We start from the raw sequence: 26,131 nt of genomic DNA on the forward strand, positions 1-26,131 counted from the left end.
CGTCCAGCTTCCTGCATGGAGCCTGTTTCTCCCTCTGCCTGTGTCTCTGCCTCTCTCTTTCTCTCATGAATAAATAAATAAAATCTTAAAAAAAAATGATTTACTGACTCAGTTAGTGAAGCATCTGGCTATTTATTTGTTTGTTTATTTTTGAGCACCTGACTCTTGATTTTAGGGTCGTGAATTCAAGCCCCACATTGGACGTTGAGGCTAACTTAAAAAAATAAAATATTTACTCCCTGGGAGTTGTGCATAATTAAAGTAGATATGTGACTGGTAATAAACAATCTCAATAAAGCGAGTTTAGGTCCCACCTTTTAGAAGCTCCATCTTTGTATTTTAAAGATTCATTTCCTGTTTCAATATGTTTGTTTTAAATTGTTTTCTGGGGCAGCCCCGGTGGCGCAGCGGTTTGGCGCTGCTTGCAGCCTGGGGCATGATCCTGGAGACCCTAGATCGAGTCCCACGTCAGGCTCCCTGCATGGTGCCTGCTTCTCCCTCTGCCTGTGTCTCTGCCTCTCTCTCTTTCTCTCTCTGTGTGTCTCTATGAATAAATAAATAAATAATCTTTTAAAAAAATAAATCAATTGTTTTCTGTTATTTGGTCTTGTATCCTGAGCGATCTCCTCTACTCTGGCTGCAAGGACTATTTGTTGGTCTTACACTGCTTGTTCCTAGATCACTCTGTAGATGACTATGCTCTGTACATGTGTAATTACTCTATGCATTCGTGCCTGAGAGTTTATTCAGCAGTTAAAACTAAACATAATACAATTGAATTTCTTACTTTTTCATCCAAAGCAGAGAAAAAAGCTAATGAAAAGAAAGACATTAAATGAATATAACCTTGATATGTTTGAGGGAAATAAATATAGACTTTATGGCTAAAGAGTAATGAGATAGGAGGTGAGGTCCAAGAGGTGGCCTGGGGCCCAGTTAGTTTTGGCTTTGTAAGTATCCTTATCCACCCATCCTCAAACCTTGGAGTGTCTGCTTCCTTACTTCTTATATCTAGTTGCGAAGAAAGTCTTGCTATTTCAGTATACTAATTATTTCTCAAATCTGTCTCCTTTGTCTAGATTCTTTGTGGCAGACTAGATTAGTTTTTTTTTTTTTTTTAAGATTTTATTTATTTATTCATGAGAATGCACAGAGAGGAGAGAGAGAGAGAGATGCAGAGACGCAGGCAGAGGGAGAAGCAGGCTCCGTGCACCTGGAGCCCGAAGTGGGATTTGATCCCGGGTCTCCAGGATCGCGCCCTGGGCCAAAGGCAGGCGCCAAACTGCTGTGCCACCCAGGGATCCCTAGATTAGTTTTTTTTAAGATTTTATTTATTTTTTTGATAGCACGAGTGGGAGCGGAGTAGAGAGGGGGGGAGTAGAGGCAGAGGCAGAAGCAGATTCCTTATTTAGCAGAAGCCCCACTCCAGGCTCAGTCCCAGGACTCTTCATGACCTGAGCCAAAGGCAGACACTTAACCAACATAGCCACCTAGGTGTCCTGTGGTAGACCAGATTCATCATGTACCTAGACTGTGACTGTTGCATTAGTTCCCCTACTCATCCATGATGCAGATCTGTTTTCCAGGACTAGTTTCCTTTGTAATAGTTCTTTTTATTTAACAAATCTAGTGATATTGCTGCCCATTTAACATCTCTTGGGGATCCTTTCAAGGTAAAATCCTTACTTATCTTTAGTCTGGTCCCAATCTAATTCTGTGGCTTCATTCTTCACCTGCCACTTTGTTCTGGCATTCTGGACCAGTTTCAGATCTCAGCAGATAAGCCCTGCTTTTCCAAGTCTTCATGCTGCTTGTTATACTCATTGTTTTGCCTGCATGTGGTGCCCCTCTCCTCATGTGCGTGACTCCTCTCACTTATCCATCCATGGTTGAACTGTTATCTGGGGAGGCTCTCTGGAAATCGTCTCTGAGGAAGAGTGAATTCATTTCTGCTTTGCTTCTTGACATGATTTTCACACTCCTTATAACATTTTCTATATTCTCTTACTTTTGAGTTAGGTAAATTGTAAATCCCTTGAGTACAGGAACCATGACTTTTTCAACTTTATTTCTAGGATTCCAGTTGATGCTGAATAAAAAAATCGAATCACTGCATTTTAAGTAATGTATGTTTTGAGAGTTTATTTCACTCCAATTTGTCCAGTTTGACTGAAAAGGTTTTGTGTGTTTAATATTTTCCATTGATGATAATACTAATTAGGATCCTCCAAGGAAAGGAAATCTAAAGCAGTTTTGCTTTGTGGCCTTGTTATTTTTTAGTAGGAGACAAAAATGTAGACCACTCCATTCAAGGATGCTTCCAAAGGAAAACCTAGGATATGTACTGGCAAGTCCAAAATAAACATAAGCTGTTTGGACAGTGCAGTGATAACTACTTTCACCTCCTGGTCTACTGGAAAGACATATTTTTCTCCAAAATAGACCTGACCTAATTGAGTCAAACTTACTAGCCTAATTAGCCTCCTGTTTTTGCTTGTCTTTGTTTTTGTATTGTCAGGAGCACTTGGCATATTGGTTGGGGTGGAGGTAAAACCATGTGATTCCTAAAATGAGCTTTATCATAAGCTGGTTGGGAAACCTTTCAGGGAACTGTAACTTATTAGTGGGAATGGGAGAAGACGCCAAGTGTTGTGGTAAGACAGAAATTTCCACTGAGTTACTGGGAGCAGGAAGACTATTGGTAGGTGACTCAGCTGTTTTCTAAAACTGTCTCATGTGATTGAGTGTGCATGATGTCTGTTTATTCTCGGCAGAATAAGTACTAGGGGAGTCACATTACACAGCAGGCATAATGTTTATTTAACGAGATCTATGATCTAAAAATAGCTTGTAGGGGATTTTTGTTTCATCATAAGATAGAAAATAAGGGGCTCCTGGGTGGCTCAGTCGGTTAAGTGTATGCCTTGGGCTCTGGTCATGATCCCAGTGTCTTGGGATCTAGCCCCACATAGGGCTCCCTGTCAAGTGGGGAGACTGCTTCTCCCTCTCCCTCTTCCTCTAGCCCAGGTTGTGCTTGCTCTCTTTGTCTATCCCTCTCTCTCAGTCACTCACACTCTTTCTCTGAAATGTGAAAAAAAAAAAAAAAAAAAAAAAAGAGAAAAATCATAGTGGAGACCCAATGGTGAGGGTTTAAGTAAATAGTTGGCCAATACTGTTTCAGTTCTTTCCATGTAAAGATAAATGCCTTGGCATAAAGGATAAATACAAGGTTAGGAAAATTAGAAAGTCTTTTGATTATCCACAAAATAATTCTGCACAATCACAATTTAGCTTGTATTCTGGACAGATAGGCATTTAGGGTTCTTCAGGTATTTATGTGCTAATGGTTTACATAGGAAATTTGTTTCCTTTTTGAGAGGTTATAGCAAATGTCTTTTTGAATTGGAAATGTTAGTGTGGTATATATTTGCTGGATTTTTATGTTAATATTAAATTATGATAGCAATATTTTTGCTTTGATTTTCTTGTTTTACTCACCCTGTACTCAAGATTTGTGCCATCATGTACTGTAGTTGGGTTGTTATTATTGCCCAGTGTACCTATTTATGTGTTTGGCTCTGAAAGAGACAGCACTTGGAAGTCTCACTGTATCTAGTAATCATAATCTGTTCATTTGTCTCTGAAGCAGTGAGTCACTGTGATTTATTCTTTTTGACATCTGAGTATGCAGTATATGAACTGTGAGATTATTTCCAAGGGGAAAGGGAAACTGGATTTATTCAAAAGAAATAAATGCCAGCATTCTATTGACAATAATGTTTAACTGAGTGGGAATATTTGATAAGTCTAATAGCTTGTAAAATTATATTATTTATGATGATTAATGCTCTATATAAAGTGAGAAATACATACTTTTTCCATGATTGATGAAAAAATGACTTATGCATCAAACAGTGATTGTACTGTATTTGCTTCATTCTGTGTTTCAAGAATTATTAGGCAAACATGGGAGGATTTAAATTTTTATTTTCAGTATTACAATGTTTGAATATTTACTGCGATTTCTATTTTGGCATCTTTTTACCTGGTGCTTTCTCTAGAAATTTAATATACCTGGAATGGTATATTGGAATACATCCCTTCTAATTTACTGTAAGTGGAGCCTGACTTGAACACCATTTGAAGATAATTCCAGTAATTTCACTGGCTATATATGTGTGATCCCATACCTGCCTTTATTGTGATAGATAAATAACAAGTTAGTCATTTCTCAGAAGTATTCAAATTATCTGGTCTTGAAAACCTAAGGACCAGCTCTGATGTTTGGGTATGTTCCCAAGAACAAATGAGAAAATGATTTCAATTGAACTCATATTCCACCGGAGATAAATTCAGATTTAGCAAAAGAGAAAGTACTTCTCCAGTTCCTGTCATATTGGCAGTTGCAACATATTCCACTGAACCCTGATTGACATGCAGACACAGTGTTTTCCTCTGCAATGTAGGATTATTTGTTTCCTCTAGTCACTGGTAGTGTTTCTTGATGTCCATGGAAGGGAGGCTGTTGTTTTCTAATAACACCTCTCACTTTGTGAGATAGGAAAATAAGGTATTTTGGTTGAGTCTGATTCTCTGTGTTACTCTCCTTTCTTGGAAAAAAGAGATAAGAACTTAAGTTTTTCCCTTTAATGAAATAGGGGAAAGGCATTGTGTTTTATGCAGACTGCTAAGTAATTTTCAGATCTGTTAGATGGTTTTGTATAGCTAGCTACCATTGATGAGTTTCAAGTTGATTACAGTGCTATATCAAGTCCTTAGTAGTTTAGATATGTTGCTTTACTAAGTACTGCTTAAAATGCAAGAAGTTATAAGGAAGTAAATGGAAGTATATGTAAGTATGTATGTATAAATATGTGTGACTCTGACAACTTAATGAGGTTGAATAAATGCTGTTGAAACAAATTTCTTTGTGATCAGACTTTGAGCTACAGTAATGTTGATAATTTAAAAGGTTGATACTTAAAAATGTATTGATATATAAAATTTTTTAAATTGTGAGATAAACATATAATTTACAATCTTAACCATTTTTAAGTGTATAGTTTAGTGATGTTAAGTACACTGATGTTTTTGTGCTGCCATCACTGCCATCTCTCTCCAGAACTCTTTTCATCTTGCAAAACTGAAATTCTGTATCCATTAGATAATTCCCCATTTGCCCCTTCCCAGCTGCATCTGTCAACCTCATTTTCTGCTTCTAGATTTGAGTAGTTTAGATGTTTTATAAGTGGAATCATACTGTGTTTTTTGTAACTGGCTTGTTTTATTTAGCATAATGAATAGCCTCAAGGTTCATTCATGTTGCATGTGTCAAAATTTCCTTACTTTTTGTGACTGAATAATATTCCATTGTATGTATATGCCACATTTTGGTTTATCCATTCACCTGTTGGTGGACGCTTCTTTTGCTTGCACCTTTTGGCTATTGTGAATAATGCTACTTTGAACCTAAGTATAAAAATATCTGAAAACCTTGCTTTCACATCTCTTAAGTATATATCCAGAAAAAAATAGAATTGCTGGACTATAGAGTAATTGATTTTTATTTTTTGAGGAACTGTCATGCTGTTTTTTATAGTGGCTACACCATTTTACATTACCAGTCATAGTGCATAAGGGCTTCAGTGTTTTGTACATCCTCACCAATAGGTGCTACTTTTTGTGTTTTCTTTTTTTTTTCAGTAGCGTCCTAATAGATGTGATGTATTAAATCATTGTAGTTTTGATTTGCATTTCTGCAGTGGTTAGTGATATTGAATATCTTTTCACATGATTATTGGCTATTTGTTAACCTTTGGAAAATGTCTACTCAAATGTGTTGCCTATTATTAAGTATGGTTGTTTGGGTTTTTTTGTTTTTCATTTATTGGATTTCTTTATATATTCTGTATCTTAACCACTTATCAAGTATACTGTTTACAAATAATTTCTCAATTTTGTGAGTTTCTTTTTTACTTGATTGATTGTGTCCTTTGATTTCCAGAAGTTTTGTTTTGTTGTTGCTGTTGTTTTCTAACTGAAGTAGACATGCAGTGTTATAGTACTTTCAGGTGTTAGAGCACAGTGATTTGATGATTCTATACATAATACAGTGCTCACCAGCATAAGTGTAGTCATCTGTCATTATACAAAAGTCTTACAGTATTATTGACTATATTCCCTATGCTGTACTTTTCATACCTATGACTGACTTATTTTATAACTGGAAATTTGTACCTTTTAATCCCCTTCACCTGTTTTGCCCATCCATCCCAGAAGTTTTTAGTTTTTTTGTAGTTTAGTTTCACTATCTTTATGTTGTTGCTTGTGCTTTAGTGTCCTATCCAAAAAATAATTGTTAAATCCAGTATCATAAAACTGTTTCCTATATGTTGTTTTTTTCCCCCCCAAATTCTTTGGTTGATTGATTGATTGATTCATTCATTCATTCATTTTCCCCTCCTTCTCCATGCTTTATTTTATTTATTTTTTATTGGAGTTTGATTTGCCAACATATAGCATAACATCCAGTGCTCATCCCGCCAAGTGCCCCCTTCAGTGCCTGTCACCCGGTCACCCAATCCCTCGCCCACCTCCTTTTCCACTACCCCTTGTTGATTCTTTTTCTTTTCCCCTTGTTCATTCTTAATAATATTTTTATACTTTGGTTTTGGTGTTTGATTCATTTTGAGTTCATTTTTTTTAAAGATTTTATTTATTATTCATGAGAGAGAGACACAGCGATAGTGAGAGATGCAGAGACAGAAGCAGGTTCCATGCAGGAAGCCTGATGTGGGACTTGATCCCGGGTCTCCAGGATCAGGCCCTGGGCTGAAGGCGGTGTTAAACCGCTGAGCCACCGGGCTGCCCAAGTTCATTTTTATATATAGTGTGAGATAAGGGTCCAGCTTCATTCTTTTGAATGCAGTTATTCAGTTGTTGTTGTTTTTGTTTTTGTTTTTTTAACATTTTTTGTTCAAAGACTGTCCTTTCCCTTTCCCATTGAATAGTCTTGGCACCCTTTTAAAAATCATTTGACAGTACATATGAAGGTTTATTTCTGGACTATCTGTTCTCTTCTGTTGGGTCTGTTTGTCTTGTCTTTATGCCAGTATCATATTGTTTTGATTTGTATAGACCTGTAATAAGTTTTGAAATCAAGAAGTATGAGACTTCCAACTTTGTTCTCTTTTCCAAGATTGTGTTAGCTATTTAGGGTCCTTTGAGATTCCTTCTTAATTTTAGGATGGGTTTTTGTATAACTGCAAAACATGTCATCAGGATTTTGATAGGGCTTGCCTTAAATCTGTAAAATGCCTTAGGTAATATTGACTTCTTTATTTTTCTTATTTTTTATTTTTTAAAAGATTTTATTTATTTATTCATGATAGACATAGAGAGAAAGAGAAGCAGAGACACAGGCAGATGGAGAAGCAGGCTCTATGCTGGGAGCCTAATGCGAGACTCGATCCCAGGACTCCAGGATCATACTCTGGGCCAAAGGCAGGCGCTAAACTGCTGAGCCACCCAGGGATCCCCAATATTGACTTCTTTACACTATGAAGTCTTCTAGTTCATAAACATGGAATCTCTTTTTGTGTTTTCTTTTATTTCATTTAGTAGTGTTTTGTGGTTTTCAGTTTACAAGTCTTTATCCTCCTTGGTTAAGTTTAATTCTAAGTATTTTATTCTTTTTTATGCTGTTGTGAATGAATTTGTTTTATTAGCTCTTTAGATTATTTATTTTTACAGTATAGAAACACAACTGATTTTAGTGTCTTCATTATGCTGCAGCTTTGGTTAATTTGCTTAATAGTTCTAACAGTGTTTTGTGGAGTCTTTAGGGTTTTCTAGATCGTGTTGTCTGTGAACAGAGATCAGTTAGCTAATTCAGATTCCTTGTATTTCTTTCTCTTGTCTGATTGCTCTGGCTAGAATATCCAGTACTGTGTTGAACATTTGTATTGAAAGTACACATTTTGGGGATCCCTGGGTGGCTCAGCGGTTTCGTGCCTGCCTTTGGCCCAGGGCGCGATCCTGGAGTCCCGGGATCGAGTCCTGCGTCAGGCTCCAGGCAGAGCCTGTGTCTCTGCCTCTCTCTCTCTCTCTATCATAAATAAATAAAAATAAATCCTTAAAAAAAAAAAGTACACATTTTTGTCGTTGTCGCCACCTTCTTCGTCTTCATCTTCATCTTTGTCTTCTTCGTCGTCTTCTCTTTGTCTTCTACTTCTTCTCTTTGTCTTCTTCTTGATCTTAGAGGAAAAGCTTGTAGTCTTTCAGCATTGAGTATAATGCCACATGTGGACTTTTTATATATGGCCTTTGTTATATTGAGTTGCCTTCTGTTTCTAGTTTGTTGAGTGTTTTTATCATGCAAGTGTGTTGAAGTTTGTCCGGCTTTTGCCCATATCAGTTGAAATGGTCATGTACTATTTTCCCTCCTCTTCATTCTGTTAGTGTGGTGCAATTATATTGATTTTTTTTTCTTTTTTTATGATAGTCACACACACAGAGAGAGAGAGAGGCAGGACATAGGCAGAGGGAGAACCAGGCTCCATGCACCGGGAGCCCGACGTGGGATTCGATCCCAGGTCTCCAGGATCGTGCCCTGGGCCAAAGGCAGGCGTTAAACCGCTGTGCCACCCAGGGATCCCCAATTATATTGATTTTTGTGTGTTGAGCCATTCCTGCATTCTAGGAATAAATTCCAGTTGTTCATGGTGTGTATTTCCTTTCATGTGCTGTTAGATTCTGTTTGCTAACATTCTGTTATAAAATTGCCTATAAATAAGCACTCTTAAGTGGTGGATTATAATGGCTCACTTGGAGTTTTTTGAGCTTCCTGTATTTGTGTGTCCTTGTCTTTCTTTGAATTTAGGGTATTTTCAGCCATTATTTTTTCCCATAGGTCTCTGCCCCTTTCTTTTTTCTCTTTTCTTCCATAATGCGTATATTGGTGTTTTTTTGTTTGTTTGTTTTTTGGGTTTTTTTTGTTTTTTTTCCCAGCGAAGTCCCTTCTATTCTTTAGGCTCTGTTCTCTTTTCACCTCTTCTACTCCTTCCCTTTCTCCCCCTTCCCCTCCCTATTTCTCACTCTTGGAATTTCAAGAGTTTTCTGTTTACGGTCACTGATTCATTCTTCTGCCTATTTAAATGTGCTGTTGAACCCGTGTAGTTAATTTTAAAAGTTGAGTTATTGAGTTTTTCTACTCCAGAATTTCTATTTGATTCTTTTTTTTTTTTTTTTATGATTTCTCTTTTTTCATACTCTGATTTTGTTCATATATTGTTTTTCTGGTTTTCTTCAGTCTCTCTGTTTTCTTTTATTTTAATGAGCATATTCAAGACTGTTATTTTGAGGTCTTTGTCAAGTAACTCCAAAGTTTGTGTTTCTTTAAGGTTGGTTTCTAGAGATTTACTTTTGTTCCCTTGAATGGACAGTATTTCTCTGTTTATTTGTTTGTCCTATAATTGAGCAATTGAAAAACAGCCACACATCTTAGTATTTGGGGCCTGGTCCCTTGCAGGGGAAGACCATCACTTTTCAATACAATGTGAAGTCATAATGGTATTCTCAGGAATTTTCAGTTGATACATGTTCCCTGGGCCAGTGTGTATGTTTTCCTTCCAATTCCACTATATCCATGACTACTTTTATTTTATTTTTTTTAAAGATTTATTTTTATTTATTTATGATAGAGAGAGAGAGAGAGAGAGGGGCAGAGACACAGGCAGAGGGAGAAGCAGGCTCCATGCCGGGAGCCCGACGTGGGACTCGATCCCGGGACTCTAGGATCATGCCCTGGGCCAAAGGCAAGCGCCAAACCGCTGAGCCACCCAGGGATCCCCGATCCATGACTACTTTTATATGTCACAGTTTCCCAAAGAGTCTTATCCCTGTTTCTTCTTAAGATCTTAAGTATTCTGTGTGTTCCATTTTCTATAATCTCTTGCCCCAGATGCCTGCAGATCTGAAGTCTCCCTGCAGTTCTCATGTAGCTCAGCAGGTACCACTGCTTTCTGTGGGACTCCAACTATGCCACTGTTCCCATTAGTGCTCTGAGTATGGTGAAATAGAAACCAGTCTCATAGGCAGGTAATTGGTAAGCCAAGTTAGAATGTTACAAACAAGTTCCATTCTTTCTCTTCTGTCCCAAGGGAAAAACTGGGAATTGGGTTGGCTTCTGCCAGACTGTGCCATGCCAGGGAGGGGTTTAAGAAAGGACAAGCAAAAATACAACTTCGTTTCCTATCCTTTTGAATGTGGCTATGTAGAGCTCAGGAAGACAGTTTTCACAAGATTGAAGGTTTCTGGAAGTATTGTGGATGAAAAATTATTGTAGCTTCACAATAAAACTTAAGACCTGTGGAAATAGGGGGAATGAAAATAACTGTTCCTGGGGATCTCTGGGTGGCTCGGCGGTTTGGCGCCTGCCTTTGGCCCAGGGTGCAATCCCGGAGTGCTGGGATCGAGTCCCATGTCGGGCTCCCTGCATGGAGTCTGCTTCTCCCTCTGCCTGTGTCTTTGCCTCTCTCTCTCTCTCTCTCTCATGAATAAATAAATAAATCTTAAAAAAAAAAGAAAAGAAAAGAACTGTTCCTGTAGTCATCAGGAATGGCAGATGTGGGGTGTGTGTGTGTGTGTGTGTGTGTTTAGGATAAATGTAAGCATAGGGAAATAAAGTAAGTCTTTCAATATTTTCATAGCAAGAAGAGGTTCGCCTTTTTTTTTTTTTTAAGATTTTATTTATTAATGAGAGACACACACAGAGAGAGGCAGAGACACAGGAAGAGGGAGAAGCAGGCTCCATGCAGGGAGCCTGATGCGGTACTCGATCACGCCCTGGGCCGAAGGCAGCACTAACCCGCTGAGCCATCTGGGCTGCCCGAGGATCACTTTTAACTTTAGTATTAGTCTAGCTGTTTCCAAATGTTTTGATTCAGTACCTCTTTATACTCTTAAATAACCCTGGGGTTCTAAGTGGTTTTTTTCATGTTATATCTATTAGTATTTGCTATATGAGGAGGTCAGACTGAGGAATTTAAAAATACTTATTTTAAAGTAAAAATTAAGTTTTTTGTACACATCTATTTTTATGTAAAAATATTTTCCAAAACAAAATATTGTTGAGAAGAATTGTATTGTTTACAGTTTTGCAGTATAGAAGTTAGGTGGAGGAATCTCATATCTGTTTCTTCACTCAACTTGTTGCAATATATTATTTCAACTGAAGTCTATGAAGAAAATGCAGTCTTACACAGGTGTGTAATTGGGAAAGGGAGACATATTTTATACAATCTTTTGCAAAAAATTGTGGTAATTCTTTAAAACTCTGTCACATTCAATAAGTGGTCATTTCTTAAACATCAGTTGCATTGTGGAATTTGAATCCATATTAGTTAACTTTTGGTACTCTAGTATGTTAAAATCTGGTGTGTTGCACTTGAATTAATGATTTACTAGATTTGATTTTTTTTTTAATTTATGATAGTCACAGAGAGAGAGAGAGAGAGAGAGGCAGAGACACGGGCAGAGGGAGAAGCAGGCTCCATGCACCGGGAGCCCGATGTGGGATTTGATCCCAGGTCTCCAGGATCACACCCTGGGCCAAAGGCAGGCGCTAAACCACTGCACCACCCAGGGATCCCACTATATTTGATTTTATAACATCACACATGTCATTCAAAAAATACTGCTTCACTGAGATACACACAAAATTTATTTTTAAAGATTTATTTTTATTTATTAAGAGCGCGAGCACGAATAGGAGGGAGTTGCAGAGGGAGAGTGACAGACTGCTTGCTGAGAAGGAAACCCATAGGACTGAATCCGAGGACCCTGATATCATGACCTGAGCCGAAGTTGGACACTTAACCGACTGAACCACCCAGGCGCTTTATACACAAAGCTTTTTATTACATAGTATAAAAAAAAAATCACATTCTTAATCAGAAAAGTCTAAGTATTGGGGCAGTGCAGTGCCAAGCTCATGGCGACAGATACGTATTTTCAACACTCTAAGTTTTATTTGAAAGCTTTAATTTAAAAGTAAAAGTAAAAAAAAATTTTTTAAAAGACTTTATTTACTTATTCATGAGAGACACGGGGGGGGGGGGGGGCGGGCAGAGACACAGGCAGAGAGGGAGAAGCAGCCTCCACGCAGGGAGCCCGACACAGGACTCGGTCTTGGGTCTCCAGGATCACGCCCTGGGAGGAAGACGGCGCTAAACTGCTAAGCCACTGGGGCTGCCTGAAAGCTTTAATTTTATTATTGGTAACACATACTTTTCTTTTTCCTTGACATAACAGTCTTATTTTATTCACTTTTACTAAGATATCTGCCATGTACCAAAGTCTTCATAAGCATTGTTCGTCTGTTATTTATTCTTTCAAATAAAATGATTTTGCATGAAAAGAGCATGTAGTTCAGGTTGTGACTCAAGTGGTGGCATAAATGCTATTTCTCAGTACAACCGTCTTACTCCAATATACTCATGAAGTGCTCAATTGATCTTCTCTTATTTGGTCACACCAAGTATTAAAAAGATGCGTGCTAAAGGTTTCTTACTATGTGGTTCCAGTTTTATAATGTTATATGTATATGACCAAATCATAGAGATGAGAATAGATTTGTGGTTGCCATGGGTTAAGTGCATGAAAGCTGGAAGGAGGAAGGAAAGGTGACTATGGCTGTGATAGGGTGGTCAAAGGGCTTGTGAAGAACCTTTTCTATATTGTGTCTGTAGTAGTGGTGACAGAAATCTATACATGTGATAAAATTGCCTATAAATAACAAATGTGTATGCATATAAAGATAAATTATAAATAAGACCGATGCGTTGAATCAGTGTCATTTTTCTAGGTTTGTTGTACTGTAGTTACATTACCATTAGAGAAAACTAGTTGTAAAAAGCATCTGTATGGGAACTCTGCATTATGTTTCAAAATCCATGTGAGTTTTTAATTAATCAAAATAAAAATGAGTAACTTTTACTTTCACATAAATGACATTCTTAAGTACTTTTTTTTTTCCTTTGGAGTACATAGAGTGTGGAAGTGAAGAATACAAAGATTGCCATTTTCTTGATATTATTTAGACATTAGTAGTTTTACCCACCTTGATTTTCTGTCATTAATGCAAGTGTCAGCACAGGCTAATAATGTCTTAGCATTAATATAATGAAAATTTTTTTACCTCACAGACCCTCAAATTGAGGTCTCAGGGATGTCCAGACATCTGTAGTCCACACTTTGAGAATCAGTGGCATAAAGCTTTGGCCTTTTTTTTAGCAATGGAAACAAGTAATGGGCTTAAGACTGTGTATGGGTATCTGGTCCTCTCTCTAGTGTCTTATATTGTACTTTTTTGCTCATTGGATATTATTGTACTTCTGTGAAAACAGTTATGGACATTTGTAATGATATAAATGGTAGACAGAATGCTAAAACTTTGGAATTAACAGTTTCCTACACCTATACCAAGCAGTATGGTAGCAACTAGTCATAGCTGGTTAGTTAAGATTAAATTCTAAGAGATTAAATGTTTAGAAATAAAATTTAAGTGGAATTAGTGGTTATGGAGTTCTAGCTTTACATGATGAAAAAATCCTATGGATCTTCTGCACAATGTGCATATAGTTAACACTACTATACAATTTTAAAATGGTTGGCTGTAAGTTGCATTATATACGTGTTTTCTACCACAATAAAATATTTTAATTAAAAAAAAGATTATTCATCCTAGAGAGAGAGAGCACACGTATAATCGAGCACAAATGGGGTAGGCAGAGGGAGAAGGAGAGCAAATCTTAAGCCGATTCTATGCTGTGGAGCACCAGGTGGGGTTCAATCTCATGACCTGAGCTGAAAGCAAGAGTCAGACACTTAACTGACTACACCACCCAGGAACCCCTAAAATATTTTAATTTAATAAATTCATTTAAATAAAATAACAGATTCATGTTTTCAGTTGCATTAGTTAGATTTCAACTATTCAATAGTTCCATGTGGCTAAATGCTGCCATTTTGGACATTTTAGGTAGAGAAAATTTACAGCAATTGCAGAAATTTCTATTTACATTGGTTGTGTAGCACTCAAGATGATAGTTCTCAAGAGGTTGAGGTGCTTGAAAGCATTGTGGGTGCCAGCATAGTCAGAGTGCTGGTCTAGACTTTACCTTAAGGTATTATATTTGCCTTTTCTGTACAGATTAAATAAAGTGTCAAACATTTGCTTATGTGGTAGAAGAGTTTCTCACTATAATAGCTAGTAATAATCATGAAGGAATACATGTATATGCACATGCATATACTTATAAAGAAAAAATTTAAAACAGTTAAGAACTTTTATAAATTAATAATAATCTGTTTTAAAAATTATTGCTGTATCTGTAGTCTTTTATTTAGATTTAAAAGGTATTCCCAGCTCTGAATGATAGAAAAAGATTTGCCTGTAGCACCTTTACAGTTTAATATTCTGTATTCCAACATTTTTAATCAACATGCAGTTTTTTGGTACCATGAGTTGAGGGTGTATATTCACCTTTCACCCAAAATTACTCTCCAGTCATCCTAATATATTTTATCAAGTAATTCTGTGTATTCTCTTACTGACTTGAAATGCTACCCATACCTTCTGTATGTACGTGTGCTTTTTTCCAACATTCTTTCTCAGTACCATTCATTATATACCATTACACGTTCCTCTGTATTTTTTTAATTATTGAAAATATTATAGTCTATGGCTGAGGAAATAATTCTTTCATCTATATCTATCTTTTATTGGTTAAATTGTGAAGTTTTTTTTTTTTTCTCTTGATTTTACTCATTTGAGAAAGAGAGCACAAGTAGTGGGAGGGAGAGGGGAAAAAAAGAAGCAGACTCCCTGCTGAGCAGGGAGCCCAATGCAGAACTTCATCCCAGGAGCCTGGGATCATGATCTGAGCCCAAGGCAGATGCTTAACCCACTGAATCACCCAGGCACCCTGTGAAATTCTTGAAGGTTGGGATCCCTGGGTGGCGCAGTGGTTTAGCGCCTGCCTTTGGCCCAGGGCGCGATCCTGGAGACCCGGGATCGAATCCCACGTCAGGCTTCCGGTGCATGGAGCCTGCTTCTCCCTCTGCCTGTGTCTCTGCCTCTCTCTCTCTCTCTCTCTGTGACTATCATAAATAAATAAAAATTAAAAAAAAAAAAAAAAGAAATTCTTGAAGGTTAAAAAAAACCCATAACCATAAATCCTCAGCCTCATTTATGTACGTAGGCCACAGCTATCTATATTCTCTTTGTGTTAGATTTCAGTAAATATTGTTGACTTGATTTAATTTTAAAAGATTATATTTATTTATTCATGAGAGACACAGAGAGAGGCAGAGACATAGGCAGAGGGAGAAACAGGCTCCCTATGGGGAGTCTGATGTGGGACTGGATCCCAGGACCCCGGGATCACGATCTGAGCCAAAGGCAGATGCCAAACCGCTGAGACACCCAGGTGCCCCTTGTTGATTTAATTTTAATTGTGATCATGAGGTTACGTTTTATTATGTGCCAAGAATATTTAGAACTTTGCAAAATACAGAATTCCTAGTGTATTTTCTGGCCGACTTTGTTTTTCCTATCATAGGAAGAGGATAGAGGTTATTTTCATTTTGGATTTATTATTAAAGTAATCAATTCTTTTGATCCTTGAATAAGGAAAAACTTGTAATACAGAATCGTGTAAAATAAAACCACAAGTTGTATCCTATATTTTTCATTTCCCATTCTTCTAAAGTAGCTGATGCTGTTTGCTTAGCAAACTTAACGTTTGCTCAGGAAGACATCTTATATAAATTTATAAATATATTACATTTTATGTATCAAAAAATCTACACAAGTAGCGTTCATTTATATTCTCTCACTGACTGACTATAGTATATTTTCACCTCTTCCTAGAAAAACATGGAAATTTATCATGTTCCCCTCCTCCCCCCTTTTTTGGCCTTAGGTATATTTTTGTTCCTTAAAATGGATTTGTGTGTCAAACAGATAAGCTTATTTAAAAGGTGATCAGGGGGATCCCTGGGTGGCGCAGTGGTTTAGCGCCTGCCTTTGGCCCAGGGCGCGATCCTGGAGACCCGGGATCAAATCCCACATCGGGCTCCCGGTGCATGGAGCCTGCTTCTCCCTCTGCCTATGTCTCTGCCTCTCTCTCTCTGTGACTATCATAAAAATAAATAAAAATAAATAAATAAATAAAAGGTGATCAGGATATGAAAACACTAATTCAAAAGGATATTTGCAGCATTATTTACAATAGCCAAATTATGGAAGAAGCAGCCCAATGTCCATTGATAAATGAATGGGTAATGAAGATACGGTAGAATGGAATAGTATTCAGCCATAAGAAGAATGAATTTTTTTTTTTAAAGAATGGAATCTTGCCATTTGTAACAACATGAATGGATCTAGAAGGTGTTTTTTTGTTTTTTGTTTGATCTAGAAGGTTTAATGCTAAGTGGAATAAGACATACCATGTGATTTCACTCGTGTAATTTAGGAAACAAAACACAACAAAGGAAAAAGAACAGATTCTTAAGTATAGAGAACAAACATATGGTTACCAGAGGGGAGGTGGGTGGAGGGTGAGTGAAATAGAGGAAGGGGATGAAGAGTACACTTAGCATTTTTTTCTTTTCTTTCCTTTTCTTTTTTTTTTTAAAGATTTTATTTGAAAGAATGTACCCAAGTGTGCGTGTGAGTGGGAGGGAGGAACAGAGGGAGAGGGACTAGCATACTCCCTGCTAAGCAAGAAGACTGAGATGGGCTCAATCCCAGGACCCCAAGATCATGACCTGAGCCAAAGGCAGACGCTTAACTGAGTGAGACACCCAGATGCCCCATATACTTACCTTGATGAGCAGTGAGTAATATATAGAATTATTTGATAACTGTATTTTATACTTGAAACTAGTGTAACACTGTGTGTTAACTATACTGGAATAAAAAAAATTTTTTTAAGGTTTTATTTATTCATGAGAGACACACAGAGAGAGAGGCAGAGACACAGGCAGAGGGAGAAAGAAGGTTTCATGCAGGGAACCTAATGTGGGACTCGATCCAGGGTCTCAAGGATCACACCCTGGGCTGAAGGCGGCGCTAAACCACTGAGCCACCCAGGCTGCCCTAAAAATTGTTTTTAAATGAAATTTGGTAGGTATTATCTAACAGCCCTTCGTAAAGTTGTGGCAACTTAATTTTTTTCTTTTTTCTTCATAATTATTTGAGAGAGAGCAAGCATGGGAATGGCAGAGGGAGAAGGAGAGAGAGAATCTTAAGCCAACTTCATGCTGAGCATGGAGCCCCACATGGGGTTTGTTCCCATGACTCTGAGATCACAACCTGAGCCAAAACCAAGAGTTGATCTCCCAACCAACCATGCCACACCTAGGTGCCCTGCAACATAACTTTTCATTCAGATTTGCATGTGTATGCACACAGGTTCACAATATTGAATTTAGTAAATTTTATATATATGTATTTTTTAACACTTTGAACTTTTTTTTAAATTTATTTTTTATTGGTGTTCAATTTACCCAACATACAGAATAACCCCCAGTGCCCGTCACCCATTCACCCCTACCCCCCGCCCTCCTCCCCTTCTACCACCCCTAGTTCGTTTCCCAGAGTTAGCAGTCTTTACGTTCTGTCTCCCTTTCTGATATTTCCCACACATTTCTTCTCCCTTCCCTTATATTGCCTTTCACTATTATTTACATTCCCCAAATGAATGAGAACATATAATGTTTGTCCTTCTCCGACTGGCTTACTTCACTCAGCATAATACCCTCCAGTTCCATCCACGTTGAAGCAAATGGCGGGTATTTGTCATTTCTAATAGCTGAGTAATATTCCATTGTATACATAAACCACATCTTCTTTATCCATTCATCTTTCGATGGACACCGAGTCTCCTTCCACAGCTTGGCTATTGTGGCCATTGCTGCTATAAACATTGGGGTGCAGATGTCCCTGCGTTTCATTGCATCTGTATCTTTGGGGTAAATCCCCAACAGTGCAATTGCTGGGTCGTAGGGCAGGTCTATTTTTAACTCATTGAGGAACCTCCACACAGCTTTCCAGAGTGGCTACACCAGTTCACATTCCCACCAACAGTGTAAGAGGGTTCCCTTTTCTCTGCATCCTCTCCAACATTTGTGGTTTCCTACCTTGTTAATTTTCCCCATTCTCAGTACTGTGAGGTGGTATCTCATTGTGGTTTTGATTTGTATTTCCCTGATGGCAAGTGATGCAGAGCATTTTCTCATGTGCTTGTTGGCCATGTCTATGTCTTCCTCTGTGAGATTTCTTTTCATGTCTTTTGCCCATTTCATGATTGGATTGTTTCTTTGGTGTTGAGTTTAATAAGTTCTTTATAGATCTTGGAAACTAGCCCTTTATCTGATATGTCATTTGCAAATATCTTCTCCCATTCTGTAGGTTGTCTTTGAGTTTTGTTGACTGTATCCTTTGCTGTGCAAAAGCTTCTTATCTTGATGAAGTCCCAATAGTTCATTTTTGCTTTTGTTTCTTTTGCCTTTGTGGATGTATCTTGCAAGAAGTTACTGTGGCTGAGTTCAAAAAGGGTGTTGCCTGAACTTTTTTTTTTTTTTAAGATTTTATTTATTTATTCATGAGAGACATACAGAGAGACAGAGAGAGAGGCAAAGACACAGGCAGAGGGGGAAGCAGCTCCATGCGGGGAGCCCAATGCAGGACTCGATCCCGGGACTCCAGGATCATGCCCTGGGCCAAAGGCAGGCGCTAAACCACTGAGCCACCCAGAGATCCCCCACAATATTGAATTTAGTAATTATGGCAATATTTGTTTCAGGTGAAGAATGAATCTTAAACAGAAGAAATAAAATAACCTTTCATTTCTGAGTTAAAAGTGAAATGCTTTAGAATAGTGCCTAAAAACATGGTAAGAGATGTAAATGTTTTGTTATAATTTTTTAAAAAGGATTTGTTTATCTGTTTTAAAGAGAGAGTGAGCAAGGAGAGAGAGAAATGGAGAGATTCTCCAGCAGATTCCTGCTGAGCACAGAGCCCAACACAGGGCTTAATCCCAGGGCCCTGAGATCATGACCTGAGCCGAAATCAAGAGTCAGATGCTTAATCAACTGAACCATTCAGGCACCCCCCTGTTAAAATTACTTTTGTTGGCCTGAGTCCATTGTATTATATTGTAAAAATTGGAAATCCTTATTGTTTTTCTTCATATATTCATAGTTTTTTTTTATATTCATAGTTTTTAAAAGCCATCATATCTGGACCTAAGATGCTGTGTTAGTGGATTCTGTCTTATAATGGAACGTACCCTCAAATTTTTATCTTTAATTACCCAAATCACTATTTCTTTCTTCTTTTTTTTTTTTAGATTTTATTTATTTATTCATGAGAGACACACAGAGGCAGAGACATAGGCAGAGAGAGAGGCAGGTTCCCTGTGGGGAGCCCAATGTGGGATTTGATCCCAGGACCCCCGGATCACTACCTGAACCACTCAGGTGCCCCCCAATCACTGTTTCTTAAATAGTTATTTTGGACTTAAAGGTTATGTCTGCATCAAAGAAACTGTTTTCGTTGGCTTATCTTTATTGGCATTCTAACAGTTTGTCAATTAACACCATTTGCTTGTTTTTGTTGTTACTCTTGTGTTCTAATTTCTCCAAGTAGATTAAAAGGGCTCAGTGACTTCCCTTCCAAAGGAAGTTTCACTGAAACATAAAAAATGAGAATGCAAGTCTGTAACGCTTATAAAGTTGGCAGTTTAAATAATAATTCATGTATATACATATACTTTGATAAGTAAGTCTTTGTAATATCTTTGAGAAAGTGCAAACAAAACCTCTGATGACTTGGGCAGCCCGGGTGGCTCAGCGGTTTAGCGCCGCCTTCAGCCCAGGGCGTGATCCTTGGGACCTGGGATCGAGTCCATCGTTGGGCTCCCTGCATGGGGCCTGTTTCTCCCTCTGCCTGTGTCTCTGCCTCTCTCTCTCTCTGTGTATGTCTCTCATGAGTAAATAAATAAAATCTTAAAAAAAAAAAAAAGCCTCTGATGGCTACTGAAATGATACTTTCTTGATTTGTACCTAGTTCTCTATTTATTTGATATTATGAAACATGTCTGTAGAATATTACAGTTCAAATACTTGTAGTATTTTTCATCAAGTATGGTAGTATATTAAGCAAGTTATTCCAGAATGACTTAATAAACTTCATAAATCATGTCATTGCATGTGGAGAGGAGAGAAAAAAACCTAGATGCATCTTTCACAATTGGACTCTTTGTAGCATCGACAAGTACAAGTTATATCATCATCAATATGTTTTAAATAAGGTCAAATATGGCCATTGTGTATATATTTACTATCAACTCTGAAAACAAAAATGATCTACTTTTCCTTTCTGTAGTGCTCTAGCTGTGGGAGGACAAAATTGTCACCTAACTTCTTGAAGGATAGAAAGAACATTTCTGTATGATTTTAGAAGTTATACATCTGAATGTTGTATTTAGTATCTTGATATTCAGAAGCTTACGCTTCAGCCAACATCACTAAATGTTGAGAATAAAGTGTCAAGATTTCCTAAAACCAATGAGCCTTACCATGGAGAATAGACTTTCTTAACATTTGATCTCTTTGTTTAATTTGATAAAGATTGAAATTAGTGCTGTATTTTACACCTATATCAAAATATCATAATCGAATTTGATGAAATACTTTACAGCCAGAGTTGGTAAGAAATCCATTTTCCTCTCTGAAGTTGAAACAGTTAACTTGAATTAGAAAGTTAACTTTAAGTTGAAATAGTCAACCTCCATCCAGCCTTCCAGAGTTTGAGTTTGTGAATACATACTTGTGAAAACTTCATGTTTCAAATAGTACTTTTAAAAATTATCTTTGGTGAGAAATCTGTGAATACTTTTGGGTTGTATTTGAAGCAGTTATCACCTATTTAATAGATGTGAGATACTTGCTGTCCGAATTTTCAGTTTGTGGCCAGATTTATTACACCTACAGTGAAAAGGAATATTAACCTGATATGGAGCCTTATTGTTGGTTATAGAGATGAGTATAAGGTTATCATGTTGAAAGATTGGAAATTATCCTCTGTGTCCAGTATGAAGTTGTTTTGTTTTTTTTTTTTCCCATTAATTTTGTTTTGTTTTCATCGTTTAAAAGTTTTGATGGGGGATCCCTGGGTGGTTCAGTGGTTTAGCGCCTGCCTTTGGCCCGGGGCGCAGTCCTGGAGTCCCAGGATCGAGTCTCGCATCGGGCTCCTGGAATGGAGCCTGCTTCTCCCTCTGCCTGTGTCTTTGCCTCTCTCTCTCTCTCTCTCTCTATCATGAATTTTAAAAAAAAGTTTTGATGAACTTTTTAAACATTCGCTCTAAAGATTTATTTTTTTAATGTACTCTCTGCCCCTGATTTGGTGCTTGAACTCATGTCTCTAATATCAAAAGTCACATGTTCCATCAACTGAGCCAGCCAGTCACCCGTCAGACATTTGCTTTAAATTGTTAATCCCAGCTGAACTATCACTAAATGGTCAACAGATGACAAAAAGTTGTAGAATTTTCTTTTAAGTCAAAATTGGAGTATTTTCTAGAAATACCTTTTACTTAGTTACCTTGGGTAAGATACTTGAATTTTCTTTTTCTTTTTTTTTTTTTTTAAGATTCATTTATTTATTTGAGAGGGAGAGAGAGAGAGAAAAGCTAATGAGTGGCTGAAGGGGGTACAGGGAGAGAATCCTAAGCAGACTCAATTTCTTGACCCATGAGATCACAACCTGAGCCAAAATCAAGAGTTGGACACTCTACTATAACTAAGCCACCCAGGTGCCCAACACTCAAATTTTCTGACCTTTGATTTCATTTGTAAAATTAGCACTGTGGTAATTAAAAGGGGATCGTATGGTAATTAATTTTTACATCATTTAATCTTAGCACCTTCCTTATGAGGTAGATTAGTTTTGTTTTTTTTTATATATACATGGGCAAGATAAATTACTTACCCAGGTAAGTGGCAGTTGTTAGGATTTGAAGCCAGATCCTCTGATTCTGTGTCTATGGCTATTGCCAGTATTTCATTTTAAACATGTTACAAGTTTTTTGCTTTTTTATTTTTATTTTTTCTGGAGCAGTAGCATATAGACTATTAGTCTCTAGTATTTAACATGGCTTCATAATGAAAAGCTTATACTTTTGGGAGATTTGGGTGGCTCAGTGATTGTTTGCCTTCAGCGCACAGCATGATCCTGGGGTCCGCGGATCGAGTCCCGAATCGAGCTCCCTAGAGGGAGCCTACTTCTCCCTCTCCCTATGTCTCTGCCTATGTCTCTGCCTGTCTGTGTGTGTCTCATGAATGAATAAATAAAATCTAAAAAAAAAAAAAAGCTTATTCTTTTATTTTCAGAAAACCTATGGTAAGTTAGTACATAATGCTACTTATCCCATGGTTTTATCTAAAGTTCTTATTGACTGTAGATTTTTATGTAAAAAAAGGTCATCATGAAAAAGAATTAAAATGTAAACAGAGGAAGAGAACAGCAATAGTATAGTGGTTAACCTAGTGAACTGCTAATCTGGCTCTGGGATATCTTCATCTTCCTCAATGGTTTTCTTTGCTTGTAGGTACTTTGGAAAGCTCACCACAGCAGTCACAAGTTCTCTCAGCCATGTTTGATTTTGTTTGTGGCATGTTCTGTCCGTTTCAGAAATAGATGAATTGACAGTGAGTGTTCTCTGTACTTCAGTTATCAAATCATTGTACTTAGGTTATTGGCTTGCAGATGTCTCCTTATCAGGAGGTTTAAGGTAACCTTTAAAAAAATGTTGTTGTGATTCTGAATTACTGCATATAGTAGTAAAGATAAATTTTTAAAAGTAGAGCTGTGAACCACACTAGTAAATATTTCTATAAATTTCTTTTTAATACTTCGAGTTACCATGCCATATACATTCAGTATATGATAATGTTCTTGCCATTTTTTTCCTTTTGACAGACCCCATATCCCTCTGGACAGAATGCAGGTCCAACCACGTTGGTATACCCTCAAGCCCCTCAGACAATGAATTCACAACCTCAGACCCGTTCTCCGGTAAGTAAGCAGAAGCTTGTTCTAGACAATGGTTTCCATTCAAGTTTGTTTTTAGTAGCTTAGGTTCCTTTGGCTAAAATTTTTACTTGTTTTTGAAAAAATTTTCCCAAGGATTGATTGATTGATTATTTATTTATTTATGATAATTGGTTAGCATTGCATTTTCAGATTTTTAATATAGTAATACTTAAAATTTATTGAAAAAAAGAAGAAATGGAGCTTTTTATCTTCTTTTACTTTTCTGTGGCATGATTTTTTAAAAAAATGGTTGCATTCAAGTTCATTTCAGCTCTTAATTTGTTGTACTGTTCAAAATTCAGGAGGAGAGTAAAGCACAGTGATTTTAAAAGTAAATTTTATTATTTGGATTCTCAAATTTCAGTGGTTTGGGAAGTAAGATTTCTGAATCGGTGTCACTAGATCAGTTCTAACCATTTGATAGTTTGGACATATGCATGAAATACACCAATGGTGTATTCATTTTTTCAGATAGTAAATAAATTGTCATACAAATTAAAATGTTATCATCCTCTTTGCTCATCCTTTACATGGATTGCAATAAATATTGCAAAACTGAGAATTTACTCAAGGTTCATCCTTCTGTTTTACGAAAGTATTTAGTGGCTTCAGCTGTCCATTCCTTAGAACGTCGTTTCCTTCCCTGCATGACTAGTTTTTGCCAGAAAGTGCTTCTGTAACATCTCACATTGTATCTCACATTCCTACTGGTGTCTCAGCTTTGTGTTTTCCTCAGAATACAGGTATCTTCTTTTGGTTCCCCACCCGTGCTTTTTTTGCCTGTAGTATAGGGGTATTTTCATTGCATTAGCTCCTCTTCATTTGGTTTTATGCATGAACTAAGAAATGTTGAAATGTATTAAAGATTGCTCAAAGAACTAGAGATCATGGACTGCACCAAATTGTAATCTCTTTCTTACCCTCTTCCTGTCTTCCTTTTCCCTATTGCCCTCTTCTCCAATACCTACTCTTAGATCTTTGTTCTCCCCAGGGGGTAGAAGAACCTTTCTAAAGAGGTGGGACTTTGGTCCTAGTTGCTTGTTTGCTTGTCTTTTTTTTTTTTTTTTTTTTTTTTTTTTTTTGCTGAAATGATCAACAAGAAATATCTGATGCAAGTTGTATTCTGAGAGTGGTTTGGGGATGTGGATACTTGACTACTTGGAGTGGGCCTGAGATCTCACCAGATTAATTTAGATAGGCCCTGCTTCTAGTCATTAAACATGGGACATTATGGTAAGCTCTTATTGCAAAGAATTCTATGGCCCTCTTCATCCCCTTCTCCCTTTTATAATTATTGAAAGAAAAGAAATTTACATGGTTAGAACTGGCGCAAAACCTGACTGAAGAGCTGCATCTCTAAACCAGTTTTTTTGACAGCCCAGCAGAACAGTGCCAATACATTGCACAGACAACTGGAAGAGGAGGAAGGTTTTGGAACAGACTCCCGTTTACAGGTCCTTGGCTGGAAGAGGCTGGATAAAATACTGCATTGTAAGCAATATAACAAACTGTACTTCTTGCAGGCAGTGGTGCCTCTGGCACTCATTATTTTTGACCACATCCATTTATTGGCTGATGAACAGAAATGCTTTGATTGCTTCTTCTCTGAAAGTCTAAGCTAGCATGGCAGTTTCTGCCAGGCATAGTGGGAAAAGAATAACAAATTGGGTGGGTCCTCTTGATTGGGAATTAGACAGGAGTAATTTGGGACTTAGATTTTTCTTTATTTTAAACTTGAAGAGGGATATCCCTTTCAGAAAATTTGATTTTAAAAGATAAATTTTAAGGCTCTTTTTCCCTCTTTCCATTTTATAATTGAATATCAAAGAGGAAATTGTCTGTAGTTGTCAGCCATTTTTCTGTGGTCATAAACTCTTCAGATACTATCCTCTATGCAATTTTTGCCATCTGCTCTGCTAGTGACCATTACCACCCCCATTACTAAAAACCACACACATAACATTCCATTACATATCCCAAAACAAGTGCAAGACTAGCAAACCCTGGACTACTCTTGCTTGTTGTTTTGGGTCAAGTTTTCTTTATTTCATTTGTGTTGGTGCTGGGAGGGTGAAGTTGGGATATGAAATTTGACAGGATTGCATTTTCTTTTACATCCCAAGTTGCCATAGTCTAGTCTCATCCATCCCACAGCTATCCCAACTGGTGAGGAGAGGTAAGCTGTTGCACTAAGGAAGGGACCCTTCCCATGGCTTGTAGAGCAGCTAAAGCTTACTCCATTCTATTTCTGCATTAATGGGCCATTGGCAATTGCACAGTTTAGGCTATTCTGTTCTTCCCTGGACAGCTGCCTTTGCAATCCAAGTGGCTTCAAGTGTTCCCCCTCCCTCTTTCAGGTTATCTTTGTGTCCATATTTCTACTTGATGTATAGTATCTTAGTTAAAGTCACATTATTGAAAATCTTGTTTAAAAGCAAAAAGGTACTGATTAGCTAGCTACCTCTCTATTCCATTTTCTGGTTGTACTGGAACTCTTTAAACAATAGTTTATTTTTAAATAGCCTCCAAAATAGCTATTAAATGCCTAATTGGAAGAGGGAGAACAGTTTGGATTTTGCAGTAACCTGTATCTACTGGTTATATTTTGTGGTGCCGAGTACCAAAGATACATCAGTGTTATGTTGGCCATGCCCTGTTGCCAACTGCACAGAAGAGTGAGTGGGTTGGTGGGTGGGTGGCATTAACATTCGATTCAAGTTCACAGAAGGCTGCTTTCCTTAATACCTACAGTCCTCACCATCTTAAAGACCCCTTAAAAAAAAAAAAAGAAATGAAAAGTTTCTATTTTTAATATGAGCCAGCAGCGACTACAGTTTGTTCTGTTGCTTACAGTTACCCTAGGATTAAGATTGTTGTCATTCCAAGTGGAAAGCTCAATAGCCAATGGTGACTAGTGCAAAATAGACTAGGGTACTTTCCCACTAACTTGTGTTGTTGTTGTTGTTG

At 37.4% G+C, this 26,131-nt stretch overlaps 1 protein-coding gene across 27 annotated transcripts in view; it reads left to right on the forward strand.

The window, feature by feature from the left end:
* Positions 1-26,131, forward strand: part of EIF4G3 (eukaryotic translation initiation factor 4 gamma 3) — a 330,809-nt gene that overhangs the window by 155,983 nt on the left and 148,695 nt on the right. For 14 of the 27 annotated variants that reach the window (XM_049106142.1, XM_049106166.1, XM_049106162.1 and 11 more), the window contains 2 exons: positions 23,051-23,146; positions 24,542-24,655. In XM_049106142.1, coding sequence (XP_048962099.1) covers positions 23,117-23,146; positions 24,542-24,655 — 144 coding nt within the window. In that variant the 5' untranslated portion in view covers positions 23,051-23,116. Of the gene's footprint in view, positions 1-2,564; positions 2,702-23,050; positions 23,147-24,541; positions 24,656-26,131 lie in introns of those variants that run through there. The other 13 variants (XM_049106169.1, XM_049106171.1, XM_049106153.1 and 10 more) reach the window with 4 other exon arrangements.

This window comes from Canis lupus, chromosome 2 (assembly GCF_003254725.2).
Source record: "Canis lupus dingo isolate Sandy chromosome 2, ASM325472v2, whole genome shotgun sequence".
Lineage (NCBI taxonomy): Eukaryota > Metazoa > Chordata > Mammalia > Carnivora > Canidae > Canis > Canis lupus.